A 24,036-nucleotide genomic window follows, 5' to 3' on the forward strand; every position below is an offset into this window, starting at 1 on the left:
GACATGAAGTCAAAGCCCTCTTTGCCCTTATGATCTCATGCCTGAGTCTTCCCAGCTCCCCTCCCCACTTAGTGGAGCATAATGTCAGGGATCTGGGAAACCCCTGACTCCACAGGACATCTAAGGAGTTCAGATGCCTGACTCACAGCTTCAAAGAAGTCCTATGAAGCCGCAGTGAGCTGAAGCTGGATTTCTAGGTGAAAGTCCTGATGTTGCACTGTATATTGGGTACTATTGCTCTAACCCAGTATTTAATATATTCCCATCTATCCATCTTCCACAGGTAAAAGGAAACGTGCCTTCTGTTTGTTCAGGTATTTATCTCCTCCTGACCTGTCCTGGAATTACAAGCACATGCCTCCATGCCAAGCTTTTTGCATAGATGCTGGAGCTCAACCTCAGGTTCTTATCTAGTGGGGCAAGCACTTCACTGGCTGAGTTCTCTCCAGTCCATTTTTGGTTTTTTGATACAGGATCTCATACAACCTAGACTGGCTCAGAGCCTGCTGGAGCAAAGGGTGACTTTGAACTCCTGATCCTCCAGCCTCTGTTTCCCAAGTGCTAGGATTATAGGCATGTGCCATGGTACCTGGCAAAGCCTGGTACCAGTTCTGTCATGAATGTGGTGGGGTAGACAAAGCTGGGGGTGGGGGCTACATACTAGAGCTGCTCAGGCACTGGATTCCTGTTGTCCACTGGGCTAAGTTTGTAGAGTTGGGAGCTCCAGCAGGGGGTAACATCCAGTTTTACATATGGCCTTGCCTGGAGGCCCTGGGTTGGAAGATGATCATTAAAGAGGATGCAGATTAGTCCTCATCTTGTCAGGGCCCCAGCAATGTGCCCAGTTGAGTGTTTGCCATGTGCAGACTCTGGCCCTGCTGTACTCAGTGTATCATCTCACTAAACCAACCCCTCCCACCCCCAGACTCCTCTGCAGGGTCCTAACACCCTACCCGCTTTACACATGTGACCAGGGAAGCTTGGTGTTTTGCCATGGCCACCCAAGCCCTGAGGCAGGAACCCAAAGCCAGGCCTGCTGGACTCAGGAGCATGCTCCGTTTGTTCCAGCCCACTGTATCCTGCAGTCTCCCTTCTGACGGAAGCGGAGCCAGGCCAGAAGTCAGATGACTGAACCTACTCAGTACTCCTAACCCGTGGCCTTGAACCTGTCTTACTTCTCAGTAGCCCCGTGCTGCAGCAACCCATCTATGAGGCCAGGAGGCCACTCCTAGAGTCTCTGGACCCTTCTAAGTCTGTAATCCTCGTACAGGGTTAAGGAGAACCATTTGTGAGAAGCAGGTGCTTTCTCTCAGGCAAGCGTGGCCAGCAGGCCAGGCTGTGGCTGAGGGAGAAGGCCCAGTCCACAGGAAGCAGATGGAGTAAGAAGATGGCAGCACATGGGGAAAGCTTTCTGGCACCACCTCCTCCACTGTCCCTACCCACACTTTGGCTTTGGGGCAGAGCCAGGCTTTTAAAAAGCTGTCATCAATTCTCCATCTACGCCCGTAGCTCTCTTTCAAGGAGGCCCTACCACACTGCCCCAGGATGGTTGACAGCAGGACGTGAGGGTATCTTAGGAAGCCAAAGCCAGGCCCTGAAGGACACATCGCAGCAGGAGGGAGGACAGGATGACAACTTTTAGGTCCCTCCTCTGGTTTCCCTTGATTTGGGTAAGAATGTCAGATCCCTTCTACTGGCTTCTGTACTGTACTGGCACAGACCTAGTATGACCCATAGCCTTGATCAGCTACTATGGCTCTACAACTTACCCTAATGTCTTCCCAGAGTGTTTCTCAGGGATGCAATGAGACGTGGTATTTCAGATGGGCTGTCTGAGTCAGTCTGTACTTTCTAACCCAGCCTCTTGATGTGTGTATGTGTCTACATACATGTGTATGTGTTTAATATGTGTGCCCATGTGTATATTTGTGTGTGTATGCACGTGCATGAGTTTCTGTTTGTGTGTATGATGTAAATGGGACGTAAGAGGAGGGACAGGGAGCAGACAGACAGCAGACAGGCTGTTTTGGACAGCCAAACCTCCTCCTCCTCACACCCATCTCTCCCACTAGTGTTGACTCCACCCTGCAGCGGGCCCTTGGCACAAAGCCCTTGACTTCAGTATCCTACCAACTGCTTCTTTTCACCCAGAATTAGCACTTGTCTGGAACAATTGGGAGCATGAAAAGTGCTTCAGTAATTTGGCTGGAGGGTTGCCATGACGATCCTCAGCAAGCTCCAGGAGGGGGCTGTTAGTGTGCACTGAGCAAGGAGCAGGCAAAAGGGAGAGGGCAGAGGCACATTCAGAGAGGCAGGGAGGAGCCAGGGAAGGCCTCAAGTCGGAACCTCAGTCTACTGTGGTCTTCTTCAGGCAGGGATGAGCTCACCCTCTAATCTGGGCTGCATTGTCCCTTGGGCAGTGGGACACCAGCTGCTGATAAGTGGCAGGGCTAGTGTGGCAGGGCTGCTCTCATCAGGAGGAGTCCCCAGGGACATCAGATCCATGTTGAGAGTTGGACACTCTCAACAAGAGACCCTCCTGAAAATCCTGTCCAGCCTGTGGCCCAGCAACGCTTTAGGAAATGGGAGTTTATTTCCCTGCTAAGGGCATCTTCTCACCACAGCTCCTCAGCCTAGGTCCAAGTCTCTGTGTTTCCCACAGGTCTGAGTATCACTGTGTCCTGGGATGAAGGGCTACACATTCCTGTACTTTGCAACATGGTTTCTCCTTGGCCACCACAGCAAGGTAAGAATATCTTTGCAGTCTTCTGAGATGAAGCCAGAGAAGGCCAGAAAGGAGAGGGGCGAAGACCAAAGCCACACCATACTACAAACTGGGCAGAGTGAAGATGGAGCTTAGCCCTGGCCTTTACCTCAACCCTCATTGTTTCCTGGGGACACAGGCTCTCTGGATTAGATCTATCCAGCTCCACCCTGTCTATGCAGATGGTGAAGCTGGAGCCCTGGGACATGCCCCAGCCTCCTAAAGCATTTCTCTGCTGCTGTTGGACCATGAGCCAAAAATATGTATAAAGCAAGCCCCTGGTGGCATTCTTATGTCTCCAGATGAGAGAAGCCTCTTCTCTGGAGGCTGAAGCAGAAGGATCACTCCAACCCACCAGGTTGGGACAACTTGGAAAACATTGAGATCCAACAGAAAGGATCCGGGAGAGGTGTGGGAGGGGAGGAGGCAGACCTTGCTTTGAAAGTCCTTTGGCAAACTTAAGCAGAAGGCAGCTGCAACCAGGACCATATAGGCGCTCTCAAGCAGAATCAAGTCCACATTGTCCATGTCAGCCTTGAAAAGGGCCTCCACTGTCCCCACTGTGCGACCTCGAAAGTCAACTGAGCTCTCAGAGCCCCAGGCCCTGCAGCTGTCACGAGCCAATCTAAGAGTATGGCTCTTAATCCAGGAGCCCAGGAAGGAACCATTTTCCAAGGTCTGGAGAGGGCAGGCCTGGACCATTAATCTTTGGATGACAGAGATGTCCTCGGCCCACAGCTGTCTCTAGCACAAGGGTGGCAGCATGGAGGGCCTTGTAAACATCAACAAACAGGACTTTCAAAGGCTGTGGTTCTGGGTCCGAACACGGGAATGAACAGCAACAGCTCAAGACCACCTCCCTGCATGTCCTGATTCTAGAGCTTGCTAGAACATTCTTCTGACTCCTCTGAGATTGTAAAGCCTCATGCCTGTTTCATCCTTGTCGGGCATTTGTAGGGATCAAACTGGGTAATTTATAAGAACACACTGTGTTGAAACATGGGGCCCTTATAAGGATGCACATCTTAACAGAACCCACAAATTGGGGTTTGAAAGATGCCGTGCTGCCTGATGTGCTAGGCTGACTCTGCAAGGAGATACTTGGTCAGCCTTGTACTCTGCCGCTGGCACATCTTGGGGGCCCAGAGCCCCCTCTTCCTCAGGCCTTCATGTGTCCTACTCAGACTGTGGCTACCAGCAGAGTCTGCTGGGGCCAGGTCTCTGAACTTTTAGGATGTGTTGGGACCTGGGACCACTTTCAGAAGACACAGCTGGAAATGGCTACTCCTGAAGCAGAAGCTGTCTTCTTCTTGAATTCTTCAAGCAGGAACAGTTGCCATTGCTCCAGCCAGTCCTTTGGTTGGATCTCAGTGTTTGGTTTTCCTGAGTATTGGTCTCAGACCCTGGTCCCAGTGTAGAACAGTGTGTGCCTATCATGTCCCCAGAAATCTGTCCTCCCAGATAAAGAACACTACCCTCAAGCTTTTGTTGACACAGAATCAGAGACAGGGGAAACTTCCCAGAGGCCACACAGCCAGGCAGAGGTGGGTTGGGGGTTTGAACCCAGGTCTGTAAGTTCCGAACGTCTTATCTGCATGGCAACAGCTGGACCTTCCCAGGGAGGAAGTCTGTGGAAGATGAGATATGAAAGAGCCCACTGGGCCTAGGAAAGGTTCTAAAACCTCAACTCTCAGACAGTAATTTCCTCATAGCAAGAATGAGTGTTTTCACTGGTACAGTCTATAGTCTTAAGCGTAGGGGGGAGGAATTGTACAGACAACATCCGTGCCTACTCCTGCTTTCCTCACAGTAACAGAAATGGGCACAGGATTTATTCACACTCAACGCTGGCAAGCAGCCATGCTGGTAGACAGCTGGGGAGTTATGGGGGCAGCAGACAGTGAACTGGGGTGAAAGAGTAGGCTTTTGGGGGCAGTGTACCTGCAGCTACTCTACCTGGGGAAATTGAGGTCTGAGGTAAGAAAGGGCTTCAGCCAGGAGCCAGGGACATGATGATGACCTAGCCAGCTCCCGCAGGGGAGTCACAAGCCTGATCCCTCACTGTCTGTTCTGTAGAAACTATCTTCCCTATTAACTGTGGTCCTTTGCTGTCCCTGGCCTAAATGGGGAGAATCCAGTCAGGCTAATAACAAGGTGGAAGAGAACCTTGGCTGCTGTGACAGAATGTTCTTGAGTATCTTCCTATCAGGACAGTTCCTTCCCAATCTCTGCTCTTCCCTCACGGTTGGAACACTTGGGTTTCATCCTCCCTCCACTTTCTCTCTGCGGGTGTCCATGATGGACCTCCCCTGGCCCCTGCTGTAGTCACTCCAATCTCTTTCCAACAAACTGGGTCCTTGTTCACCGGGTCTGGGTCTGTTCTAGACTTGGGTAAATAATAGCTGTTCCATGAAGATGAGCTTTACAAGCTCCACCCACCCTGCCCCCCTTTCTCCCTATCACTCACTGGTCCACAGAAGAGCTGCTGGCACTAAACAGACACACTGTTTCTCTCAATTCTTCCAAGAAGCCTGGTCCACATGGAGCGAAGCCACCAAGACCTAAGAGGGGAAGCTGAGACCTGACTTTATTGGAACTCTACCTGCTAGTAGGGTTCGGGAGAAGCACTCTGTGCAGCATAGGGAACCTGTTCTCTCTGCCCACCTCTCCATAGACATTAGGAAGCACTCAGCTCTCAGAAGTTCTTTGAGGGAGAGATGTCTGGAAAGAGCTGTCATGCATTTTCTAGAAGCAGGCCTTAAGGTCCCTTCTATCCGAGGACTTGGTGGGGCAGCTGGCAGTCAGTCCTTCTGTGGCTGGCAGACCCTGCCTGCTCGCAGAGTGGCCTCCATAAGGGAGGGTAAAGTTTGACTGGCCATGGATGGACTCTGAGGTCCCTACCCAAATGCTTTCAAGACTAACACTGATGTTCTACTCTCACAGCAGGAATCTCAGGTCTGCTTTTTCTCTTGCTCCATAGAAAGATGCCTGGTACCTCTCCATCCATCCCAAGGGGCCATACTGACGCCTACCTCTGCCTACTACAATCTCCATAGATCTTCTTACATGATACTGTATCCCCCACCTCACTGCACCTTTATCTTAGTGACTTTTGCTACCCTGCCATCAAAATACCTGATGACCTGGGTAAAGACAGATGTATTTGGGGTTCCTGGTTTCAAAGGGGTTTTACTCCATCACAGTGAGGAGGGCATGGTGGAGTTCATGGTGGTTGGAGGGTGTGGCTAAAACACTGTACACCCATGGCAGACCAGGAAGCACAAGGCAGGGAAAATGGGCAGGTATAACCTTAGCAGACTGACTCAAGGAATTCCTGCCATCTTGACCCACCTCCTAGGAGTTCCACAGCCTCCCAACCAGTGCCACCAGCCGAGGAACAAGCATTCAAAGCAGCCTGCAGGAGCCATGAGAGTCAAACCACATCAATCCTGATAGGGGTACACTCCTAAAGTACCCCAAAGTCCTCAGCGGCTCCCCATCACCAAGCCCTGCTCAAGTAAGCTCCCTACCCCATCCAGGTCCATCTTGCCCTCTCATTACCTTATCCAGCTTGACACTCTCTGCACAAGGGTCCTCTGGACACAAACCACCTGGGGCTCTTCCCTGCTCATGAGCTTTGGGCTATTATACGGAGTCTGCCTCTCCCCATTCTCTAAGTGCCTCCTCCACCAGGCAGATCTCCCTGACCACCACCCCACATTATGCTGCCTCTCTTCTGCCTACTGCTGCAGTGGTCCCCAGAGCCAACTGCTTCACATTTACCCTCCTTGTGTGGTTTTTCAGCAGTGGGTCTTGCTTTCTCCATGAGTGGCACAATGTAGACCAATGATCATGTAACACTGGCTGTGATGTACTAAGTTCCCAAGGTCAGGAGCAGGGCTGCTTCTCCTCCAAGCAGGTAAGTGCTGGAGAATGCCGAGGGTGGGACCCAGCTGGAGCTTATGCCACAGACTCAAAGCCTGTGTAGAAGAACAAGCGGGTGGGTGAACCTGTCTGGAAACGACTTGCATTGTGTATTCTAAGCCTTAGAAATAGACAGCCCTCTGAGCAGCAACCCCACCTTAAAAACTTTATTCTGAGGAGCGACTGCAGATATGCTCAAGGGTTGCAAGAAGGCCGCACACAGCCTGGCAGTAAGGATAAGGACTGTGCGAGATCTCTCCTGATGTAACGTGGTAAGAAAAATAGCGCCTTGGATTCTGGGAGATGCTCAGTTCGTAAAGAGCCTCAGCGCTGGGAAGACAGAGGCAAGGGGTTCGTTAGGCAAGAGCCACCCAGCCTAACCTAATCAGCAACCTTTGGACCAACTAATGAGAGATTTTGTTTTAAAGAAAACATAGCAAGGACTCATGGAGGATGAAACAAGAGGTTGACATCTGGCCTTCATATACATGTGCCTGTATGTGTGCCCGCGTGCTCGTGCACACACACAGCACACACACACACACACACACACACACATGGCTGCTGAAAGGATGAGTAAGTCAGGGGTTAACATGTATAACGCATGTGACCCATGTGAACATACACACACTCTAGCACCTCACCTATGACAGTGACACACTGACACATGTAAAGCACTCTACAAGGTGTGTGGCGAAAGTGTTACCTGCTATTGTTGTGTTTGAACTGAGCTCTCAGTAAGACCAGCATCTGGGCTCTAGCTGCACCACTATCCTGCCTCCCAGTGTCCATCCTCACAATGTCCAAATCAGAACTGACCTATTGTAAAGACAGGACCAATATCTCCTGGGACCTACATACCCCATACATTGCTACTATATGAGAACTACATATCCCACACAGCCTATCCCCTGCACTGTGTGACCACTCAGCAATGTTGGAGACAAGAATTAATGTCTAACCCCAAGGTATAAGACAAAATTCACGCTAAAGTACAGAGATGTATAGAAAAAGTACTGGGAAATGTGGGCCTGCCTTAGCCAAAGTCACAAAGATTTTCTTTTCACCTTTTAATTTCTTACAAAGAACACACACTCCTTTTGAGGTAAGAAGTGGAAAAAAAAAACCTAATTTTTGCAAAAGACAATCCAACTCCCCTTGGTTGCTTTTATTTGTAGTGAAAGAGATTGTGTCTCCTTTTTATCTGCCCACCACTGCATCTGACAGTCTCTGGACATAAAAGCCCAGGCATGAACACAGCTCTAAGCCTAGCAGTCTTGTTTCATCTTCTAGGCCAAGTCATTCAGTATAGGATGTAGAAAGGCCAGCCAGTAGAAGAGAAAACAATGTGGGGGTGGGGTGCATTTTTTGTGTACTTAATCAGTGGGTGACCTGTTTGTGGGCCTGGCAGATGTCAAAGAGTGATCTCAAGGGGAGGAAGCAGTGGAGTCTTGGGTTCCAGCCATAGGGGTGCTTGCACCAATTACCCCGGAGCATGTGGTAGGGCATCTGACGGCCAGCTGAGCATCAGCGCTAAGCCACTTCAGCACCTGAGAGCTTTCTTCAGCTTGAATGTCTGAGGGGGATTTAATTTAAGTGTAATCAGTTCTTAATATGATTAGCTCCACAATTTTCATTTTGACCATTCTCTGGAAAGCCTCCTCACCTCCAACCTCAATGGCTGCAGCAGCAGCATCTGCAGGGTTCAGGGAACACCCAGGGAATGGGCATGGTCCGAGGGCCTTGTATCAGAAAAGGACCACCCACGCATCCTAAGAGTCATGACTAGGGTTAGCAGGGCATGTGAAGTGTCAGATGTCAACCCTTTCAAGACTCCTGGGAGGAGGCTTGCCTGTGGGTTCATTTCATGGCTGAGGAGACTGAGGCTCGAAGGTTGATTGGCTGGCTGCTCCTGGGTAATTCTGGAAGGGCTGTGCTGGGACACATGCCCAGGTCTGCATGACTCAGGCCGAAGCTCTCTCTACCTCACTCCCAAGAGCTCTGCAGTGGATCTGTCAAGTTGCTCCCTATTTCTGCCCTGCAGGCAGTTCTGTGGCTAAGGGAGGCTTGTTACCCAGCAAGGTGCAAGGAAGCCACCTGGTTAGCGCAGTCTGCAGACTGTCAACAACCAACCCTTGCAGGGCTGCCTCATAGGCCTAGTACCCCTTCAGGAGGCTGCTGTGTGTTCCTTCACTAGGCCACTGGGAGTGTCGGATGAACCTTGTCACCTCCAGCGCTGCCTTGTTCCCCTGGTGTGCTTTATCCATCAGTCTTCTAGCCGGTTCAGTGGGGACAGCAGTCTAACCTAGACGGGAAAGATTGGGGCCATGGAGGAAATTCTTATGAAGGCTTCACAACTCTGTTCTTTGTCTCACCTCCCAGCAACCTCGGTGGTTTGTAATCTCTCCTTCCCTCTCCCTGACAGTGAGGGGGAAGTTGAAGGCTGGGGGGAGGGGGGAACCCTGCAGGCCAAGAGGCAGCACCCTAGTAGGCGCTTCTCCAGTCCTGCCTGGGTGGTCCTGCGTGGGAACATCCCTGGGTCCAGTTTGGAAAGCCCGAGGCTACTCTTCACAAACTCTCCCACAGTTGCTCCTCAGCCAGGGAGAATACATCCTTCCTCTCAGAATGGCTCCCGCGGGGGCTTTTCTTCTAGCAGGCCTAGAGCTAGTGGTGAGGCTGGAGCCCCAAGAGGCCGAGAAGGCGAAGCGCCGCCTTCCCGCTGCAGCCGCTCGGAAGGGCAAGGTATTACGTGCTCTGGTTGGGGACCCTGGCGGGCGGCGAGATCGTCACCGCACGCCCACGGCCTTCCTGCGGTGGGAGGCTAATTGCAGCCCCGGTCACGCGGCCCTCCAGTGTTCCCGCGGCTCGTAGCTTCCTCTTGCTAGTGCCCAGAGTCTTCTCAGCATGCCTAGGGCAAGAACCAGCAGCCTCAGGAGCTCGGCTGTCACCTGACTCTGCCAGCACCCAGACAGGAGCCAGGATCCCCTAAGTGCTCTATGTGCTGCACTTCCCCAGAGCACTTACAACAAATGGAATTGCTTTTACTCAGGTCTGAAGGAATGTGCGCAACAGCATACTTACTTAACTCCCTGGGCTCCCATCCCCTTCAGACTACAGGATTTGTCTAAAGAGCCAATCCGATGGGTCGAACTGGGAACCAAGGCTCTGTTTGAACAGTGACACATCTATACTCCTGGAAGCCACTTGAGAACAGGACTGTCCCTATGCTGAGTGACATCATCATCCCCCTGAGGGGGAGTGACAGCACAAAAGTCATCCTTTTGATGATGCTGGTTACAAGTGCTGCTTCCTAGCGGGGTGTTCTGAAACTGCCCAACCCCCAAATTCTAAATAAACAGCCTAGCCCAACACCTGGTTCTGATCACAAGCAGGGAAAGGCTCTGTAGCAGCCCAGGCCTGTGACTACTAACCCAGCTGGGGGAAGCACCATTAGCCTTCCACCCTGATACACATCAAAATCATTTGTCTACCAGATCCAGGGCTCTTATCTAAGAATGGACTTCTGTAGCTCAATTCTGACAGCACCCCACCCCTGCCCCGTGTGTGTGTGTGTGTGTGTGTGTGTGTGTGTGTGTGTGTGTGTGTAAGAGAAAATAGGAAGCTAGGGGAAAGGGCAGTTGTGAACTAGTCCCTTAGTAAGGAGCTTGTGGGTGGAATCATATAGAAGGACTTAAACAAACAGAATGCATCACTATGGAAACAACTGGCTTTTCAAAGGAACCGTTAAAAAATAAAGTAATCAAGACTTCAGATTCAACACTCTAAGTGTTTATGACCAGAAAAGGCAAAGTGGGTCTTAGATACTCTGTGGCCAAGAAAAAGCTGCCAGAACTCAAGGAAGAAATATTCCCAGCAGAGCAGGAACCCATCATCTGTCAGGTTTTCCCCTGAAATAGTCAGAGGGGGGCATTGTGCTCACTGCAGGCCTACTTAATTAACTCTTTCGTGGTTGCTAAGACATGACTCAGCAGCCTGGGCTCTTTACTTATTCGAGTAGACAGACCTGCCATGCACCAGGGCAGAATCAAGGCCGTGGAGGTAGCAGAAAGGAGTCTAGAGGACTCCTTCACATATGAACTGTGTGTTATAATGTTAGAGAGCTGAGCTATTGATCCCTCGTGGATGGAGGCTGCTTGCATTTCTGGGGTAAAGCCCAGCTCACCTGCTGTTTGTTGACTGGAGAAGTGATGTCTCATACATAGTTTGCACATCACCAGAGGTCCCACATGTACTAAGACAACAGAAGACACTGGAGGGAAGCGTTCACCCACCTGTGAAAGTTGTGAGGCATATCTGCTTAGCTATGCTTAGGAAGCACTTGCTAGGGAGGTTGTCCAAGGCTGTTTCCAAATCCACAGCAAACTGAATTCTTCCCCTGGCCCTTACAAAAATCAGTTTCCCCAGCTTAATGACATTGATAGTTCAGTGGGCCACAGAGATTCTGACAAGGTGCTTATGTTGGCTAAGGAGATAGAAGATGCAGGCACCTGCCCTGATGTACGAGAAACTGGGGGACACACAGCTGGCCTGCAGCTAGCTATGGCTCAGAAGATCTATTCCACCTCAGTTCAGCATGGATGAGGAAGGGCACACCGACTGTGGAATTAAATTAGCCTTTGAAATTTGTCTCTGCCAGCACAAGTGCACGAAGATACTTCTTAGGGACTTAGGTTCTCATCTCTACATTGCAATCAGTATAGGGACCATGAGGTGATGAATAGAAGCTCACAGGACAGAGCCTGCAGGCAACCAAAACTCACAGAGGACAGCGAAAACAAAACCTGTGCTCTGCTGTTTCGTGTACTTTGAGTCAGCAAACAGTTTTGCCTCAGTTCCTGAGCAGGATCTGCAGCAGGCTGCTTGTAGTAACTGAACATCACTCTTCCTATCTCCATCTAAACTCTGTAGTTCTGCTTTATGGCAAGAACCTGCTTGATACTTGAGAAGTCATGGGGTCCTAGCGGTGGAAATATCTGGCACTGACTGCACATGGGAGTCTACAGTAAGGGCAAAAGACAGAAGCTCTGACTGCTCTTTGTCCATAAAACCCAGATGGAGGACCACAGCCTCTCGGTGATCTGACAGACTAGCTGTAATGCAGTGCTGCTCTAAGGCAGGGAGAGATGAGCCCCTGCAGTGGGGGCGGGGTTCTTAAAGACCTGGAGCCACCTGCCAGTCTTCATTTATAAGGAAGAGAGGAGGAATTTCCAGACTCAGTCATCAAACTCCTAATCAAGGCTGACCATACCACCCTGGCCAGGTTTTCTTGGCTCTAACTGGGGAACAGCTGGGAGATTAAATAGAGGGCTTGTGTTTATGGTGATTCATACCTTCTTCCTAGGAAGGCTTAGTATGATGCTCAAATTGTATAGAGATTTAGGATTTCTTACAAAAGGAGCTCTACACATTTTTAAAAACCAGACTCTGACACAAGGAACCAGAGAGTCTGTTCAGATTTGTTCCATACTCATTCCATCTGAGCCCTGAGTATGCTTGGCCAGCCTCTGGCACCATTCCATGTCATGGGGACCATCCATCTTACAGAGTGGAATGGAAACAGGATTAAAAACCAAGACAGTAAATTTCCCTCCAGGACAAGGGAGAAACTCTAACCGGTGTCCCACTTTCATCCTCTGACACACGCTCTTCCTCTGGGTTTGAGTTAATCTGGGATACTGCTCCTGAGTCAAGGTCAACAAGTCATGTGTTTTTATGATGCAACAAGGGGCAGCTACCCCATTCTGTTTTGGAAACCTTGGTGACATCACAGGCTAACCCCTGAACTCAAGTACCCAGTGAAAGGGAACACTGAGTCAGAAAAGCCTTAGTCACAGGCTTCTGAAATCTAAGGTAGAAGAGCCGTGAGGTCATCCAAGCTATTCCCTGCAGGCCTGCTCTGATTCTATCTGGCCTGGGTTTAAATGACTCAAGGAATTCTCTGGGGAACTAATCTATTGGAACAGCTGCTACTAACAGGGCATTTGCTGTTCTTCAACCAAAATTTCAGCCTGGTTCTCCTGACATTCTCGGTTATTCCTTGCTTCCAGGATACAGCACTGTCTTTCCTTACAAGGGGTCCCAGGAAGGATGCCCGGGCTGTGGACGGGAGCATGCTGCCTTCTCTGTATTCAGAGGTCTGTAACCTAAGTGTGCCCCAGGAAAAGTGACAGCTGGGAAATTCAGCTAAATAAACAGTGTCCCTGAACATGAAGCTTTCCATTACAATAACATACAAGCCAAGATGTTAAGGAGTCAAGGAAGACTTCAACAAAGCTCAGAGAAGCCACCTCTGTTTGGATTTCAGCAGCTGTCTGCCGGTGGAAGGCTCCAGAGTCACTGACACGTATATATATCTCCATTTTGCTAACGTCATAAGGAACAAACATTTTCAGATCTTCCCCAGAGTCACAAGGCCATTTGTATTTCTTCAAATTAAAGGAGGCAGGGCAGGAGGAAAAAAGGTTTTGGACCAAATCATCTGTGAGCACAGCCAGACAGTTTTTAATTTGCCTAATGATAAGCCTTAATTTAGAGATTTGTCTCAAAGTAACTGTTCCTGTAGCAGACATGCTGACATGAAGTGCTGGTGGCTCTCATTCTGGAGGAGTAAGACCTGAGAAGCAAACACCACAATTTCCAAACAGCCACATCACGGAAGTGCATGGAGCAGCTTCTGGAAGTACTTCCAGGAGCTGGGGAGGGGCTGCTAGGTGTACAGCCCACACCTCAGTGGCAACTCAGCAGAAGTGTCACCGGGGAGCTCCTCTTGGGTCTGGATAAACTGTCCGAAAGGTTAAGTTTATTCTCCGTTCTCTGGAGTGGTATTCCTTGGGCACTCGGTGCTAAATGGAAATATAAATAGTTGTCCAGCATAAATATATACGCATTTTTTATTAGTTCAATGTGATTTACAACTTATTTATATCTCATTCTATCCCCGTCTAAATGAGCAGCACTAGGTGTTCTACAGTCCTGTGGGAAAGGGTCTCCTCCTCCTCTGAACCGAGTTCCCAGCTGATCCCAGCAGGCTGCGCCAGTGCCCTGGCAACAGGGCACATCTACTTTTCTAACTGTTGCTTTACTTGAAATGTTTGTACTTAATGAGACCTCACCCACAGTGACCTAGAATAGTTTGGAGCTATGATGCCCAAGAGGGTAGCCACTGGGGTTATTTGCAGGTAAATTAGTGCCAGTCACTTTCTAAGTGGTCAGCAGGTTCAGGGGCTAGTGGCTGCAATGGTAGCACAGTCGTGGATTCCTCTATCACTACAACAACTTGAACCTCTGCTGAGCGCCTGTTTTGATCACCTGCTTAGACATGCCATTATTTTATGGCTACTTGCTCAGAATAAGCACCTGCGTCTGTGTAGTCTGCAATGACTCCCTCCCTGGCCGGGGTAGAAGCTGCCTCCAGGAGCGAATCAGCAGTACCTGCGAGCCCTCACCTGCCAGTCAGCTTGTGTGGCTCCTTCCATGATTAGCAAGGTCCCGTGATCCAATGGTATCTTCACTCTCTCCACATATGTGTAGTCTCCATTTTCTTCCTAGAAAACAGTAGCCATCCTACTGAAGTTTTTATATGGTCATGAAGCAAGGTAGGTCATGAAGGTCATGAACCTGGAGGCAGTTATTCCTGAGCCAGACTGTGGGAACTTGCATAATTCTCTGTCCCTTGGCAGCTTGTTGGCCTTCAGCTAGCTATTTTATCTTTCTACTCCTTAGTACACTTATTTGTAACATGGAAATGAAGACGGTATCTACTATACAGGGCCGATCTGTGTCTCTAACAATGTGTGTAAATGACTGGGGACTGGCAACAGGCAGAACTGTGTAAGAGTTAGTTGTGGTTACTGTTCCCCAGAAAAGCCCACCCTGCCCTAGGAGGGAGGTAAGACTCACCTACCTCTGCTATACAGCGCTGTGATCCAACATCATAGGAAGAAAACAGCCTTTGACAAAGGCTTGTTGCACCTGCCTATGATATGCTAATTCACTAATTGGTAATTACTTTAGACCAGTGGTTCTCAACCATCCTAATGCTACAACTCTTTAATATAGTTCCTCATGTTGTGGTGACCTCCAACCATAAAATTATTTCCATTGCTACTTTGTAACTGTAATTTGGCTAATGTTATGAATTATAATGTAAATATCTGTATTTTCCAATGGTTGTAGGCAACTCCTGTGGTCTGGTTGTTTGACTCCCAAAGGGTTGCAACTCACAGATAGAAAGCAACTGCTTTAGAACTAACCCCAGCTCTTCCCTTGGCTAATCTAGGTGTTTGAGAGATGCATTCCTATCTCTTTCCAAACAGGAATTCTAGCAATGGCAGGAATTTCTCAAAGAAAGGAGCTCTGGCTTGATTAGAGCATCATTGTCTGTGAAGCCTGATTGTTTGTTATTTGTGCTTTAGAGAACAGATCACAAATTCTGGATACTGAGACCGGGACAGATCCTGGACCTAGACAGCTTGTCTCAGACCTGATAATGTTACCACAGCCCACCGCAAAAATGTCAAGAGATGGTGTGCTGCTCCTCAGAGCTTCTGGGTATAGTGAAAAGCCTTGTGGCTTTCTGGCTCAGCCACTAGGAGCCCCCTGGGTGGGACTGGGACAGACCTGAGCTTCCTATTTTCTTCACTTCCACTGTGGGTAGACAATGGGCCTGTGCATTCATCTGCCTCCCTTCCCATGCACCAGTTACATTTGGGTTCCTGCAGGATTTACTGTAGTGCAAATCTGTTTATGTTTATTGCTGCAAAGGTCTTTCTGAGAACTTAACTGTTTACAACGATTTCCCCCAGGAAAATCTAAAATCAAAACAATACTAAACTTGTATAAACAGTCTAGGTTCCACGGCCCAGCCCTTGGCAGTGACTTTGTCAAGGACAGCCAGAATTTTTACAGACAGAAGACATAAGCAAAGTCTGAAACAACTTCTGATTGGCTGGTCTGTTTTGTTTTGTGTCTGCCACCTCTTCTCTTCCAGGAATCAGTAAGCACAGAAACATTGACCTCTGACTGCTCAGCCAACCAGAACCCACTGGGAAGTGACCCTGCCGGTGGAGGCCCACACCCACCTCCACACTCACCTCCACTTCAGAAGGCAGAGGTGGTGCTTGAAAAAAGTATGCCAGAAGAGACGAATGCCTTGCTAAGGAAAAACATCAAAGAAAGGCCCATCCTCCATGACATCAGAGGGTTATAAAGGCTTAACAGATTGAAAGGCTGGTCAGCTCGAGTTAAAACTTGGCTGTAGGCAGAAGGATCTCTCCTGCTTTCAGGGAAGACAAAATGGCGTGGACCTGTAAACTGTACAGACTGGAGGACGAGGCTGAAATGATGCTCAGAGGGAAGACTTCTTGAGTACACAAGGGCACTTCTGAGATCAAGAACACCCATAACTCCATGGTGAGGTAGAGGTGGGACTGCAGAGCACTGTGATTCCATCTGGAACCATGAAGAAGAATGCAGCTGAGAGGCAAAAGGGAGTTCCGCATACAAGAGACAACTATCAGCACCAGTGGAAATGAAGCATAAAAATCTCTATTTTTCAAGGGAGAGAAAAATTTGGGTGTGTTTTGCACACATAATATCCAGCACAGCCACTAATCACACCAAAAGGTAGACCCTCAAGGGTGAGCAATTCAGGTTGTCCCTGAGGAGTGAACAGAGTAGATGGATAGAGAATTGCTCACCCCAGCACATGATGTGAGAGGTAATATCATTTTCTCCTGGCTTGTTATTTATTTCTCCTAACACCGGTGACTTAGAAAACACATTCCTAATTGCAGGAGACGGACAGTTAAAGAAGGCAAGGGAGCCTCCCAACATGGTAGAGCTCACTGATGGACCTATCTGCCTTAAGACAGAGAAGCAACTGGAGGCAGTGACACTCTAACTTTCCACCTAGGAGGCAGATAAAAGGCCAGGGAAACTCCTGCTGTGCAAAGGTGGTGGTGATGTGGGGAGCAGGGGCCATACTGTTAGAGAAGGCTCAGTCATGGCTGCCAATGGCCATATTTCCAAAGTTCACATCTGTGACTCTGCTGTACTCAGGCAAGCAAAACACACATGCATGCATGCACACCCACACCCACACACGAACTCCAATATTCATATGTGAACAATACAGTGCTTAAGATAAAAATGTCTATCCCTGATAGACAAAAGAAGCTTCTAAGGTAACAATCAACCTATGGGGAGTGAGTTGTGACTGTAGACGTTGAAACCTTATAAACAGAAAACCACAAATGGTCTATTTTTTCTGTCAGTGCTGAAGAGTGCCTTCACTCTCAAGTACAGCAGTCTACCGGGATGCTCTCATACTCGTTCCTAACAAATGTTGAGACTTTGCACACCCCTGCTCCCGCCCCACCAAGATGCTCCTCTGTTCAGTTTCCTCAGGAAGACAGTACTTAGGAGAAAATCCTGGATGTTTACTGCTATGCCATTATGGTCACCACAGACAAGAAACTAGGCAATTTCCTTCTCGGGAAAAGGTAATGCACATTATTCAATCTGCATTTCTCAGGAACTCACCCCCTTCCTGTCCTAAAATAGTGTCAGAAGTCTCACCTATCACTTCTAAATCTTCATATCTTCTTCTTAGAATGCATCAGAACTCACGTATGGTACAGGTTTAACTTTTAGGTGCCAGCTTTCCTGCTCTCATAGTTGGGGTGGCGGGGAATGGCGGTGTGCGGCTGCTTCTTAGAAACACTGTGACTAGGACATCAGTAGACAGATGCTAAGTAACTGAAGAAAGTGCCCAGAATACATAGAAACCCCATTCTTCCAGAGTTCACAGGCAGTATTCCATCTATACAAGCATAGCACTTGGGTGTTTTTAAATACATAATAGTTCAAAAATATTGTCATGAACTATTTCTTTGCATGTTTGACTACCTATGTGTCAGACATTGGACCAGTGCTGGGATCTAACAGTAAGGAGCACAGTGTGAGACTGAGATTTTGATATACTGGGATTACTGATTGGGTTGTTGCTGTTGTTTTTAAAGGAATAAGGTTACTTCAAGTAGACTTGAGGTGAAGCATCACTAAACACAAACATCTTGGATAGAGTATTAAAGCTGGGATTCTGGGCAAGGGTCCGACCTTTAAGGTGCTTGATTTGCAGTGCCAAGCTGCTTCCTTCTGCTTCCTTGCAAAGCCTCCAGGAGTCTGTAACTCCACGAGGGAAGTATGACAGTTCCAATCTTTCCTCCACTGTGGTCTCTGTGTCTGTGTCTCTGTCCACTGTGCTGTGGGAATTAATACTTTGCTAACTCACTGGTGACCTCAGACATTAAGCTGGCAGGCCATTCCCCTTGGCATAAGTCTTGGAGGTAACTGCTTTTGTTTTTTATTAGCTCTTTCACTGTCATTTGATGTTGAATAAAAAAATGTCTGGACTTGACTCCACTGACCTTTCTTTGACCTCTTTCATGGGTTTTATGCTTAGAAAGGCTTTTCCCATCCTGAGGAGAGCTAAATATACAACTCCATTTCCTTTAGTTAAAAAAAAAAAAAGAGTTGACATTTTTCAGATTTAACTCTTTAGTCTACACAGTATTTTTGTTTTGTTTAGGGAGTTTTGGTTTGTTTTCCACACTTCTAGGGGAAGGGCAACTAAGCTTTATGCATGGCAGGTAAGCATTCTACCACTGAGCTATCCTCTATAGACCAGTGCTTCTCAACCTTTGTAATGTGACCCTTTAATACAGTTCCTCATGTGCTAACCTTCAGTCATAAAATTATTCCATTGCTACTTCATGTAATACAACATGTATTATATGAACATACAAGAGTAATTTTACTACTGTTATGAATATAACAGTATATAAGTATCTGATACATAGGAGACTTAATATGAGACTCCTGTGTAAGGGTTACTTGACCCCCAAGGGAGTCAAGACCCATAGTCTGAGAACTACTGCCCCAGACTCAATGTTTCTCTTATAACAACTAAGTACTTAATGGAAGGCTTCCTGCTAGGCTTGTGGACCAGCTTCCTCGGCTGGAACCATGGTGAAGGTGGCATGTCAGATACTACCTGCGTCACACATAGCCATGGCTAACTCTTGCTGCAAACCCACAAGGAGATACTATCCATTTCTCGTAAGCACAGGGAACTAAAATGAAAAGCTGGCAGGAGACGAAGCAGCGGGCGAACACAGGTCTGGGAGTGCTCAAACCCACAATCACTTCCCCATACTGCTTTGACTGTGACGTGAGCTCTGCTCCTCAGGTCCTGCCATACTGCCTCCTTCTGACATGGCACATTCACCTTGCTGAAGGGAACCAGCCATCAATCAGCAAGGAACACAAAAGGGAGATGTGGCCAGGAGTTACACAGTGGGCAGTGGGAATCCTGAGGAGCCAAGGGTCTGCATATAGGGGTGAATGATGTTGAGGAGCAGTTCCTGTCACTGCTCCCTAGTGTTGTCTCATCCTCTAGCTTTTCTGGGGAAAGAGCTAAGTGCGTTTTTTATAGGAAATTTCCAGTTTTAACTTTGGGTTACTAAGGCCACACCCAACTTAAGGTCTTCCCAGCAGAACTGTCCTGCTCTACCCCAGCCACCCCAGCTAGCCTGTGATTGCTGTCATCGCTGCTCTTCCTTGACCCTCTCTCCTGCTCCACATGCTACTGTGTCTTCAGATATCACAGTCTTTGTCTCTCCCACAGCAGAAAAGGCTGTCCAAACAAAATATGCTTCCCCTTGTTTTCAGAGTGTTTGGTCCTCTGCATCTCTCTGAGCCTCAGAAAAGCTATTTAAGAAAACCTCCATCTTATTACTAAGATCGATATGAAAACAAAACATTACTGAACAGAAAGGGCAAGGGAAACAAAGCAAGCTCCTGCTCTCTGCTTCTCATTTCCCAAGCTCACAGGAAGCACTGGGCACATGGCAATTTCTAGTTTCTGTGCTGGAGGCATCAAGGGAGACTCACTGGCTACAGCAGCCCTGGAAGCCCAGACAGGACTTGAGTTAAGCAGGAAGTGGTAAACAGGGAAAGAGATAATTCAGGAGAATAGAGCAACCATACAAAGGATAGTGGGAACCTTGTGCAGGCCAGGCAGAGAAAATGTACACACCTGATGACTTGTTATGGTTTCCATCCTGCTCACTGCTCTAGCGCTTTTCTGAGCTACTAAACCCAATGACAGACACAGACCCAAGGCTGGGTGTATGCTCCTTTCCTTCGGTTCTCTTGTCCTGGATAGGAATGTGCCAATCCCATAGCTTTACATAGTATTCATTAATTATTACTTTAAGTTCAGCAAATAATTCCTAAGCTATCCTATGCAGTGAGCTGATGGTGTCTGTTATTACCCTATCTACATAGTGTCCCATATTACAATGGGGAGAGTAGCAGAGTTAACTTAAGATTCAGGGCAGATGAAGGGTAAAGCTTTTAGAATGTAGCCCAGAAGATAGGCAACATTCTGTGTTATCAGCATTGTACCTCGTGATGGTCCCACAATCAGGATGATATCTCTGAGAACTGAGGCCAAGGCTTTTATGGTCAATGGCCTACTTTACATGTGTTAAGTTCCAGCATCTCAAATATAGCATGCAGAAAGAGAGTTCCTGGGACTAAAGAGACGGCTCAGGGATTATGAGCACACGATACTTTTGCAGAGAACCTGGACTGGGTTCCCCACATCCACATGGTGGCTCACAACTATAACTCAAATTTCAGGGGATCCCATGACCTTTTCTGGACTATGTGCACACCTGGTATGCAAATAGTATGTGCACATACATGCAAACACTCAACACATAAAAACAGATCTTGAGAGAAAGGACAGACCTCTTTACAAAAGGACAAAATCAAATCAATAAATCCCTTTCCTCTGCCATCTGAATTAATAGCACTACCAACCACCAGCTACTCATGCCAAAAATGTGGGAGTCATTCTTGATTTTTGCCCCATGTCTAAAACACTGGCAAGTTCTATAGCTTCATCCCCCCAAAATACCTTAAATCTACTTACTTCTCCTCTTCTCACAAAATCTAGTTCAAGGTAGCAGTTTCCCTCAGGGCTACTGCTCGCCAGGTAGACTCCAGTTCTTGCCTATCCCACTGCTATCTACACAGTTACCCTTAGATATGGAAATGTCTCAGCCTCCATTCATTCCCACTGTGCATACAGTAAAGCCCACACTCCTTCTGTTGTATAGCCTAGTACCCATGCACTCCTGTGGTACAGCATAGCATCCATGCACTCCTGCTGAATAGCAAAGCATCCATGCACTCTTTCTGTTGTGCAGCATAGCTTTCATGCACTCCTACTGTATAGCTCCTGGGACTTCTATCTTTCTCTCCCTCAATGTTACATCCCCCAGAGTTAAGCACAGTATCTGACACACAGTAGGTACTAAGTTAGTATCTGGGGAGGGAGAAGTCTGGAAGTGTTGCTCCTAAAGCTACTACCTGCCATTTGGGCACTGGATAGAGGGGTGACATAAAATGAGGCAGAGCAGCCAGGGAAAAGGCAGTTTTGGCATTTGGGTAAATGATAAAGGACCCTGGGATGAAGATGTCATTGAGATGGATGGACTCCTTACACATCTCAATGTGATGCATGCAGATGTTCTTGAAGCAAGTAGATTATCAGTTCAAAACTCTCTTGGGCTACATAGAAAGACCATGTTTTATGAAAAAAAGAGAAAGTAAGGGTGGGCAGGGAAGAAAAGGAGGAAGCAAGGAAGGCAAACCAAACTAGAGGGCTAGGACAGTCAAACAGCAACTCTAATCTTAATGGCCCAAGAAAGTGAGAAAGGGGAATGGATGAGGGGTTTTGATGAGAACCGGGGAACAACAAACTGAAAATGTATTAACCTGACCAAGAAAACAGTGATGCAATCAACAGAAATGGATTTGTGTGTGGTGGGATGGTAATGGCAGTGTTTTTGAAGAAAATAATGACTAACTTTAGAACTGAATTTGAAACTTCCATGTGCTATACTGAAGTTGAGACATTTCCCAAATATGGAGAAAGTGGTAGAAGATGCAGGGATAAGAGACTGGGAAGTTATCCACCACGGAACAGGTGAGTCTGAGAGCTCCGAGCTTCTATTTCTTACTGCTGCTTAATTAAAGCAGTGTTCTGCACTGAGGCCACAGGGACAAGACAGAAGGGGGCCTTCCCGTATAGTAGTTACAACCCAGGAGCTCATACCCTCCCGAAAAACAAGAGAAAGAGAACAGACCCAAAGATAAGCTCTAACAGCCATAGTTAACCCATCTTTGAGTGTCAAGAAAAACTCAAAGGAGGTTAAGTAGTAACAAGAAAAGTACATGAATGAACCAGACAAGACAGCATTTTAGAAGCTAGTAAGAGAAAAAAACAAAAACAAAAACAAAAAAACAAAATAAAAAAAAACCCGGAATTTTCATGCCTGCTAAAGGTGGGCGCCAGTGAACAATACTGTGAGAAAATAATAGCATTCATACACTTCTTACAGGGGAGGGAAGAACAGATGTTTCAAGAGGAGCTAAGATGTAAGGAAAGGAAGACTAGGTAGACAGCTCATTCCACCCAGCCCTCCCTCCTTCCTTTCTTCCCACCTCCCTCCCTTCTTTCCTTTCCTTTCTTTCTTTCTTCCTTCCTTTTCTCATCCCTCCTCTCTTCCTTTTATTCCTGTTCGCTTTTCTTTTAAAAGGAGAACATGCACACAGGGTATGTGGCCATCAGAGGTCACTATATAGAGGCAGTCAGTCTGTCTCTCTCTGTCCCTAGTTTCTGCCATTTCATTTCATATTAGTTGATATCTGAGCTCACCTCTCACCTCTCTGTCGGAATCCTGGGATTACAGGTGTGTATCACCACATCCTGATATTTTTTCTTCCAGAGACCAAACTCAAGTTGTCAGCTTTGTGTTAGAAGTGCTTTTATTCTGCTGGGCAGTCACCCTGGTCGGCTGCACTTGCATCTCTGCTCTTATGCTCCCACAATCCCCGACCCCAAGGAGGGAAGCAGTGTTAGGGAATTAATCCCAGGGTCTTGAAGTGCTCTACCACTGAGCTGCACCTCCATCCCCAAATCTGTGCTTCATGACCAAGAACAGAGTCAAGATGCTGGAACATTGACAGGAGTAAGCAGAGTTTTCTCAACATGACCACGGATACAATGGAGGTTGGTTTTGTTGTTTGTTTGTTCCATAGCTCTCTGGTCCAAGGATCAGAAAACTGGCAGAATTGCTTGATAAGTATACTAAAAGCTGCTTCTTCTCCTCCTCTGCCTCCTTCTCCTCTTGTTTTCTTTTTTCACATCTGTAATGATGTTTTAAAAGTGCAGCTACCTATGTAGCCACATGCTAAGGCCACATGTCCTTTTTTTTTACCCCCCGAGACAGGGTTTTTCTGCGTAGCCTTGGCTGTCCTGGAACTCATTCTGTAGACCAGGCTGGCCTTGAACTTAGAAATCTGCCTACCTCTGCCTCCCAAGTGCTGGGATTAAAAGAGTGCGCCACCACCACCCGGCCCACATATCCTTTTTTTGCCCTGTCTCTCAATGCATGGCTATGCCAATAATGTCCCTTTTGTCAACAGTATCATCTCTTTGAAGCTGGTTTCCCCGAGTGGAGTTTGTATTGCCTGCGATCACCTGTCTAGGACCAACACTGCTCCAGGGCAGACATACCTGCACGGATTCTCCAGCTTGAGGTGGTTACTACAGCACTGAATGTAGTAGGGCTCTTGTGCATAGTAGTGGAAAGGGAAGTACTTGGCAGAGGGCTGGGACCCCACAAAATCATCTCTGTGGTTATTCTGCTGACTCAGCCCAGAATGAAGTGACAGCACCCTGGGCACTGGTCTGAAACACTGCTCCAAAATGAGACCTGGAAGAGCAGAGCTGAGACCACAGAGCTTAGTGGTTCACAACCAACAGTTTGAAATTCATCTGCCACATGCTACTCTTTGGACTTTTACCATCTCCCTGCCCTACCCCTAGTTTTTGGCATTCATTGGGTTTGAAGGGTTCTGGTGAGTAAATGAGTTTAGTAAGCAGAAAGGACAGGTGGGTACCAGCAATCACACTCCAGTGCCTCACTGACTCACACAGAGGACATGGAGGTCAGGGAAGTCCTTGCTGCAGCACAGTTCTCTGCAGGCACCAAAGCGGAGCCACACCAGCAGCCAGATCCCTGCCCTTCCTCCTCAAAGAGACATGCTAGAAGTTAATGAAATCCAGAGGGCAGCACTTGCCGATTGCGTTTGTTCAGATTGATTGCTGATATAGTCCTGGGGGCTGTATGGGGCGGTAGTTATGAACTGAGGTAACAGAAATCCAGCTTTACACTCACAGCCAAAGC

General features: G+C 47.9%; 1 protein-coding gene and 3 long non-coding RNA genes across 8 annotated transcripts in view; 2 read left to right on the plus strand and 2 right to left on the minus strand.

Annotated features, from left to right (window-relative positions):
* Positions 1–288: 288 nt before the first annotated feature.
* Positions 289–13,611, plus strand: LOC116090523. Of its 2 annotated transcripts, none has more exons than XR_004118712.1 (5): positions 289–314; positions 2,663–2,746; positions 6,123–6,281; positions 6,569–6,683; positions 12,757–13,611. It is a non-coding gene; the product is annotated as an uncharacterized LOC116090523 (long non-coding RNA). The 2 variants fall into 2 exon arrangements; XR_004118711.1 differs by lacking the exon at positions 289–314 and adding an exon at positions 5,745–5,911 and having other exon boundaries at positions 2,347–2,746.
* On the minus strand, positions 7,833–10,861 carry LOC116090522. Its single transcript, XR_004118710.1, has 2 exons — positions 9,770–10,861; positions 7,833–8,993 (listed from the first exon to the last, which is right to left on the minus strand). It is a non-coding gene; the product is annotated as an uncharacterized LOC116090522 (long non-coding RNA).
* The window catches only part of Alkbh3 (alkB homolog 3, alpha-ketoglutaratedependent dioxygenase), a 33,147-nt gene continuing 22,220 nt past the window's right edge, over positions 13,110–24,036 (minus strand). For all 4 annotated transcript variants that reach the window (XM_031371113.1, XM_031371112.1, XM_031371115.1 and 1 more), the window contains exons 9-10: positions 14,155–14,253; positions 13,110–13,551 (exon numbers count right to left, since the gene is read on the minus strand). In XM_031371113.1, coding sequence (XP_031226973.1) covers positions 13,459–13,551; positions 14,155–14,253 — 192 coding nt within the window. In that variant the 3' untranslated portion in view covers positions 13,110–13,458. The remainder of the gene's footprint in view (positions 13,552–14,154; positions 14,254–24,036) is intronic.
* On the plus strand, positions 13,823–16,959 carry LOC116090524. Its single transcript, XR_004118713.1, has 2 exons — positions 13,823–14,304; positions 15,699–16,959. It is a non-coding gene; the product is annotated as an uncharacterized LOC116090524 (long non-coding RNA).

This window comes from Mastomys coucha, unplaced genomic scaffold (assembly GCF_008632895.1).
Source record: "Mastomys coucha isolate ucsf_1 unplaced genomic scaffold, UCSF_Mcou_1 pScaffold15, whole genome shotgun sequence".
In the NCBI taxonomy this organism is placed as follows: Eukaryota; Metazoa; Chordata; class Mammalia; order Rodentia; family Muridae; genus Mastomys; species Mastomys coucha.